Source organism: Anguilla anguilla, chromosome 1 (genome assembly GCF_013347855.1).
Source record: "Anguilla anguilla isolate fAngAng1 chromosome 1, fAngAng1.pri, whole genome shotgun sequence".
In the NCBI taxonomy this organism is placed as follows: Eukaryota; Metazoa; Chordata; class Actinopteri; order Anguilliformes; family Anguillidae; genus Anguilla; species Anguilla anguilla.
Window position 1 is genome coordinate 76,595,610 of NC_049201.1, and position 7,670 is coordinate 76,603,279.

General features: G+C 50.8%; 1 protein-coding gene across 1 annotated transcript in view; it reads left to right on the forward strand.

Moving 5' to 3' along the window:
- Positions 1-7,670, forward strand: part of asap3 (ArfGAP with SH3 domain, ankyrin repeat and PH domain 3) — a 21,372-nt gene that overhangs the window by 10,089 nt on the left and 3,613 nt on the right. The window contains exons 3-6 of the mRNA XM_035425889.1: positions 2,155-2,300; positions 4,704-4,778; positions 5,363-5,412; positions 6,402-6,634. Coding sequence (XP_035281780.1) covers positions 2,155-2,300; positions 4,704-4,778; positions 5,363-5,412; positions 6,402-6,634 — 504 coding nt within the window. The remainder of the gene's footprint in view (positions 1-2,154; positions 2,301-4,703; positions 4,779-5,362; positions 5,413-6,401; positions 6,635-7,670) is intronic.

Sequence of the window (7,670 nt, forward strand, 5' to 3'; positions counted from 1 at the left end):
TTTACGTCTGTGTTTAGTCTCGGGGAGCGGGTGGGTTCCCCCCCCCCCCCCCCTAAATTTTCCCCCCACCCCCAATATGTCCCACAGCAGCCCTTAAACCCGGAGCCAAGTCTGCGGACGGGCCAGCCTTCCATCATTTTTCTTTGCTTTTATGAATGTTTACTTTTTTCTTTTCTTTTTAAAAAAAAAAAAAGAATCCTTTGAAGAGTAGGTCTTTTGGAATTTTTTTTTTTCTTCAGAATTCTGAGTCAGTGTTCTAGAACTCTAGAACTCCGTTGCTTTCGGTTACCAGTGGTGACTGTGAGTCAGTTTAGAACTCTTCTGATCGTGTATTTATGATCTCACACTGTATTTATGATCTCACACCTTTAAGGGTGAAGCGTCATCGACGGAAATGTATGTTGCGTTGTTTATCGGACTTAAGCGACCGATCAGTCCAGACTTGAGCTGCGATTCCGCTGTTGTAATGCTAATGTAAACACGGTAAACTGAGAGGGGGGGTGGGGGGGCGAATGTTTGACTGACCTTGACCGGACCGTTTTATTGTCATGCGACCTGCTCTGACCAATGAGGGTGGTGCCAAAAATCGAGCTGTGTTAGTGACCTCGCCGGCGCGCGTCGTGTAAACACAGAAGCGTGGCTAACCGCTAACGCACACGAGCAGCGAGGGCCTTCGTGTGTTCAAACAAGAAACGTCAGCGCTGCGCTTTCCTCACGCGCACACTTTTCAGTGTGGCCCGGTCATTTCTATCCATTACATTACATTACAGGCATTTAGCAGACGCTCTTATCCAGAGCGACTTACACAACTTTTTTACATAGCATTTTTACATTGTATCCATTTATACAGCTGGATATATACTGAAGCAATGCAGGTTAAGTACCCTGCTCAAGGGTACAACGGCAGTGCCCTACCCGGGAATCGAACCTGCGACCTTTTTGGTTACAAGCCCAGTTCCTTACCCACTGTGCCACACTACGTCCTATCCACCCCTCTTCAAACGAAACTCTGTGGCCCGTCGACATTTCTGCCCTTAACTTTGTCTCGCTACCTTACCTTAAACGTCAGCAGGGTTTTCTTCTTCCCTGCTCAGCCACAGTTGGAGCAACCAGTTGCATTTGTAACTGCCAGTCAAAAAGTTACGGACAAATGTTGATTGAACCCAGGCTGCTGTTGCATCAGGTAGAGAAGCGACTTCGTTTCTGCTAGCTAGTGCTAGCGCTAGCGTGGCCTGTATTCAGTCACAATTTTGTCCTGACCTTCGACTCGCGAGTAAACGTACACTTCTTCGCAAAACTCACTTTGGCCAGTTTAGTTTTAATAACCCACCAAACTGTGGGTTTGTGAAGAAAAAGAAAAGAAAATCTTAAGGTCAAATTAATGCCAAACCTTGATAGAATCCATGCCCGTGTGTTTTCGCAGGGATAGAATGTGTTTAGTATTTTTTTTTTAAATCAGATTTTTATCAGAATCCTTTGCTGCCGTTACAGTTTCCCAAAAAAAATCTGATTTTTATCGGAATCCTTTGCTACCGTTACAGTTTCCTGCCTGCGTCGGCCATATTGTTTGTTTTGGACGGGTTGTTCTGAGCGTGGTGTCGAGATTGCAGGGCGGGGGGCGGGCGGATTGTAGGACGGGGGGGTTTTACGCGTGCCTAACACGCGGACCCAGGGGCCGTTGATTCCCAGGAAGCTGAGCCTGGCGCTCAGCGCTGAATCACAGGAAGTCTGCCGGAAGCAGCAGAACTAGAGCAGGGCGGTTTTTCTCGAATGTAATGTAACGAGAAACAGGTGCAGTTGTTTTTTTTTTTGTCTGGCAAATTACAAACAGTTAAATACTGAACTTTTGTTTTGCTTGAAAATGACTCCAATTGGTGAGTAATTATTATAAACTTTCTGTCATTAGTGTGAGCGTGGGTGTGATTTTTTGTCTTTGAGGTTGTTCTTGTTCATGATTGGCTGTGATTTTTGTCTTGGAGGTCATTCTTGCTTGTGATTGGCTGTGATGTTTGTATGTGACATATACGCGATAATGTTTTTTGCTCACAGGCGTCTGATGCGTGTGTGTGTTTGTGTGTGTGTGTGTGTGTGTGTGTGCGTGTGTGTGTGTGTGTGTGTGTGTGTGTGTGTGTGTTTGTGTTTTTTAAATGTTAGCTCACGTGGAGAATAAGGATCACTACATCGAGATCTTGGAGAACCTGGGGAACAGTCACCTGACGCAGGACAACCACGAGGTCTCGACCGGCTTCCTCAACCTGGCGGTGTTCACCCGGGAGGTGACCGCGCTCTTCAAAACCCTGGTGAGGACCCCGCCGGACCGGGCCGGGATACTGAGGGTGATGGGGGGGGGGGGGTGTAGAACAAATGGGAGGAGGGTGGGGCGTGTCCTTATTTTGGAATTTGACAGGAAGGAATCCAGGCTGGTTGGTTTTTTTTTTTTTTTGGTTTTTTTCTTTTTGCACCATTGTGTGTAAATTCTGAATGAATGAATGAATGAACGAGAGGATGAAGGAATCCATCAGGGACCCCGTCCTCTCAGTCACCTCCGCGAACGGTAGAATAAAACGCGTGTTCAGTGTACGGTGAACGGGCCGCAGGTCCCTCCGGTTTAGCGTCAGCAAGCTGAGGTAGGGCTTATTTAAAAAGGCGCGCTGACCGCGGCAGTGACACGGGCCACATGCGTGTGCTACACGCTACACGCGTGCGTGTGATGTATGCGCTGTGTAATGCGCTGAGGACAGGAGAGAGGGCCCGTAAGGCATGACTCACCGCCCGTTACGCCCCACACTGAGCTGTGACCTCATCGGCGATGACAGGCCGGCGACGGAACAGAGGCCGGTCCCCTTCCCAGCATGCATCTGTGCGCACCTCCCACGTGCCTTTTATTTGTGAGTTGAGATGAGGGAGGAGGCCACAGCTGGGGGGGTCAGAGGCCACGGCTCTTGCTGGAGAAGGGGGGTGGGGGGGGGGTAGGGGTGAGGTTGGGGCTGGGGCTGGTGGTGGGGGGGGCGGGGGGAGACCCCCGAAACTTGTGCCTGCTTGGCGCCAGGGTGTGTGTGAGGTCAGGACAGCAGCTGCAGGCTGGGGCAGCCTCCCAACTCACAAACCCAGAGAGAGAGGGAGGGAGGGAGGAAGAGAGAGAGAGAGGAAGGGGGAGAGAGAGGAGGAATAGAACCCTCTCCCAGTTGTTTCCATGGCAATACTAATTCATCCCAGACCTCCTCTTTGCCTTTCCAGAAAGACGGGGACTCTCCGCTCCCCCCCCCCGCCCCAGCCCCCCAACCCCCCCCAACCCCCCCTTCCCCAGCCCCCCCAGCCATATATCCGCTGCCCCGTCACCAGGGGGACCACGGGCCCCTCTTCATTTATTAAACATTTATTTTAAAACAAGTGTTTCGCATTAAGGGCAATTTTGGTTCGGTTGAGTTTGTCCCTGCTGTTGCTGGTCGGTCGGTGGTGGGACGGGTTTTCCTAAAACAGAAAAGGGGGGGGGGGGGGGGGGGGGAAGATGCGTGCCGGCGAGGTAATCATCAACTGGGCCCGCATAAACTCGATCGATATCTCTCGGCTCCTGTGATGTCACATGACAAAAGAGGGTAAAGTGCTTCTGGCACCAGGTACTGGAGAAACACAGATGTGTTCAATGTCCAATGAATAATAATAATAATAATAATAATAATAACCTGGTGCCAGAAACCCTTTGCCCTCTTTTGTCATGTGACATCACAGGAGCCGAGAGATATCGATCGAGGTTATGTGGGCTGAGTTGATGATTACTGTAATTTTTGTGATTATTGCAATTTTTGTGATTATTATTATTGCATTACATTGCATTACATTACAGGCATTTGGCAGACGCTCTTATCCAGAGCGACGTACAACAAAATGTGTAACCATAACCAGGAACAAGTGTGTCGAAAACCCTGGAGAGAAGTACCGTTATTATTATTATTATTATTATTATTATTAACAACAACAACAACAATGCAACTATTATTATAGTGGTTATTGTTATTATTATTATAATACAGAAGAGAGCAGCAGATCGATTGCAAGGCCCCCGCCTCGTCTCAGTGGGTCAGACACTCAGGTCTGGCTGAGATCCAGGACTGACTGGCACCAGAGAGCCTCGTCTCAGGCAGTAAAGCACTAAAGGTCATCAGCAGAGGGGAACTTAACCTTCCTGTAGTGCAAGATAACAGATCACCGTGGGGGGAGGGGTGTGGGGGGGGGGGTGGAGGAGGGCGAGGCACCATTCACACACACACACACACTGGGCTATAAAGCCAGTCACAGTGAATGTGATATCCAGTGTGTGTCCACTTCAGTGTCCTGTTTTTATAGTTTTGTATCCTGTTTGATTTGGGATTCCGTCCCCGTGTCTGGAGCGGAGGTGACGTGTTTGCTTCGAACGCGGAGGTTTGTTCTGTGAGGGAGAGCAAGATTAAACTCTGCGAAAGGGTTTGGTTGGACATGCCTGGCCCTGGTTTGTGTTTTTCTTTTTATTGGGTCCAACTGAATAGTTTGTCTGGAAGAGGCCTATCGCTTCCCCCCCAGAAGACATCCAAGCATTCAGCTGACTTTCTGGGCCAAATCAACCCAGTGAAACAGGGAGAAAAGCAGTTTATTATTGTTGTTTTTTTTTGCAATGAGTAGTTCAGATTGGCTGAACTGTCTGTCTGTCTGTCTGTCTGTGCACACAGGTCCAGAACCTGAACAACATCATCTCCTTTCCCCTGGAGAGCGTCCTGAAGGCGGACCTGAGGGACGGGAGACAGGTGAGTCTGTTCACCTGAGTCTCACCTGAGTCTGCTCACCTCAGTCTGCTCACCTGAGGCTCACCTGAGTCCTCTCACCTGAGTCTGCTCACCCGAGTCTCACCTGAGTCCTTACACCTCAGTCTGCTCACCTGAGGCTCACCTGAGTCCTCTCACCTGAGTCTCACCTGAGTCCTTACACCTCAGTCTGCTCACCTGAGGCTCACCTGAGTCCTCTCACCTGAGTCTGCTCACCAGGGTCTCTCCTGAGTCACACCTGAATCACACCTGAGTCTCACCTGACTCCTCTCACCTGAACATGCCTGGGCACGCACCTGTCAATAGCTAATCCAGCAGCAGCCCTGCAGAGTCCTCTGCCAATAGCTGTCCTCCAAACCCGTTTGATGTAATTGCCATAATTACAGAGAAGATGAGCGGTTGCACTCTCTGATTAATAAGTCCTCTGCCAGTCATTTCGGGTTTCAAACGGGACAGGCGCGTTGTGCGCCCGCGTATGTGACGCCAGGGCGGAGCTCAGCGTTCCGTGGGCAGGAAGTCCTTGCGTTCTGGATTTCGCCGGCCTGACGTTTCTCTGTCTGTCTCAGGAGCTGAAGAAGCAGATGGAGAAGAGCTGGAAGGACTACGACGTCAAAGTGTGAGTTTGCCTGGGGAGTCTGTTCGAACTGACAGTTTGAAAGCGAGGCCTTTTTAAAATGGCGACGCTCAGCTCCCTCTGAGCTCCATCTTCTCCGCTTCTCCAGCAGGCTGGCGCTTTGATAGTTTGAGAGTTTTTGAAACTCCACCCCCTCTCCCTTTCTCCCTCCCTCACTCCGATCCTCTACCTCATCTCTCTCGCTCTATTTCTCTCTTTCGCTCTTCCACTCTCGCCCTCTACCTCTCTCTTTATCTGTCTCTTCCTTTCTTTCTCTTCCTTTTCTCCTCTCTCTTTCTTCATCCCCTCCCCCTCTCCTTCTTGCTCATTCTCTCTCTTTCTCCCTGCCTCCCTCCTCCACACTCTACACTCTCTCTCCTCCACTCTCTCCTTCTCTCTCTTTTTATTTCTCTCTTCCTCCATCCCCCTCTCCCCCTCTCTCTCTCCCTCCCCCCTCACTCTCTCACCCTTGCTCTCTCTCTCTCTCTCAATTTTCAATTTCTTTTCAATTTAAGTTGGTTAATTAGCATGAAATACAAATGTAATTATTGCCAAATCATATATATAATATGTAAAATAACAGTAATATTAAAATAATAATGATAAATGTAACAATATATACAAATAACAGTATTGACAGTAACAGAAGTAAATCAATAAATATGTACATGTTTATATGGGGTGGGTGGTCACTCACTGTCCCTCAGGTTGTGGCAGGCTGAAATGAACTGTGCTGCAATTGGGGCTGTTGATCCTTCCCCTAAAAGAATTGCACATTTTTCTTCTTTTTATTTGAAATTAAAATTATTTATAATTTGGGATCATTTTTGGAAATATTTTTTTCTAATTTGTAAATATTTTGTGCAAGTAAGGAGGAAGTGTACTCTCCCCCCCTCACTCTCTCTCTCTCACCCTTGCTCTCTCTCTCTCTCTCTCTCTCCCTCTCTCTCTCTCTCTCTCTCTCTCTCCCTCCCTCCCTCTCCCTCCCTCAGGGGGAAGTTGGAGAAAGAGCGCAGGGAGAAGAGCAGGCAGCAGGGCCTGATGAGGGCGGATTCGGGGGACGTGACGGACGACATGGAGAGAGAGCGGAGGACCTTCCAGCTGCAGATGTGCGAGGTGGGGGTTGAGGGGGCGTGGTCAGGAGAGAAGAAGGGGTGGAGCCAATGGAAGAGGAGGGGATGGAGTCTGCGGGGAAGGGTGGGGTCATGGGAGAAGAGGGGGAGGGGTCAGTGGGGGAGACGGGCGTGGGGCCTGGGGAAAGGGGTAGAGTCAGTGGGGGAGGAGGGGATGAGGCCTAGGGAAAGGGGGTGGGGTCAGTGGGGGAGGAAGGGCTGGGGCCTGTGGAAGGGGGTGGGGTCAGTGGGGGGGGAAGGGGGTGGGGCCTGGGGAAAGGGGTGGAGTCAGTGGCGGAGGAGGGGGTGAGGCCTAGGGAAGGGGGTGAGGTCAGTGGGGGAGAAGGGGGTGGGGCCTGGTGAAAGGAGCAGAGTCAGTGGGGGAGGAGGGGGTCAGGCCTAGGGAAGGGGGTGGGGTCCGTAGGGGGAAGGGGGTGGGGCCTGGCGAAAGGGGGTGTGGTCATTGGGAGGGGAAGCTGCTGTCAGCTGTTGTGCTCTCAGCACATTCTGGGGTGTCTCCCAGGCAACAAGGGGTTTGGGTGGTAGCAGCCTGTATTTTGGAGGAAAGGTCAGCCTCATCCTCGCCCTGCTGAACTCACACGGGACGCTGCAGCGCATCCCTTTACGAATTTAATCTGCCTGGTGGGTTCAAAAATGGATCCCTCCTCTGCTTATTACATTTCACAATGCCAAATGCCTGTGATGTAATGTAATGTAACGCTTCTGGGTGGCCCGTCTCGCTGTGGTGCTGATCCGGTGCACGGACGGGCCCCTTACGGGCCATTCCGGTCCGAACCGGACGGTGCCGGTGCCGAAAGTTACCGGCGGCTGGACGTGCACCCCCTGCGCGTGCCGGTATGCAGCGCGGCCGTGGTTTAACCCCAATTTCACTCCGGGGGTCTCGGCTGCACCTCTGGCTGCACCTGCGGAACATCGTTGCGTAAATTGAGAGGATAACGAGCGCAATTTAACTCCCAATTATAGCAGTTCCCCCCCCCCCCCCCCCCCCCCCCTCCCCGCTTTCTTAAACAGCTGCGAAAGGTGCAGACGTTGTCAAAAAAGAAAAAGGAATCGAGGAGGAATAAAGTTTTTTTTTTACTGAGCAGAGATGCTGAACTCATTCTTTCCACATACGATCATCTCCTGAAG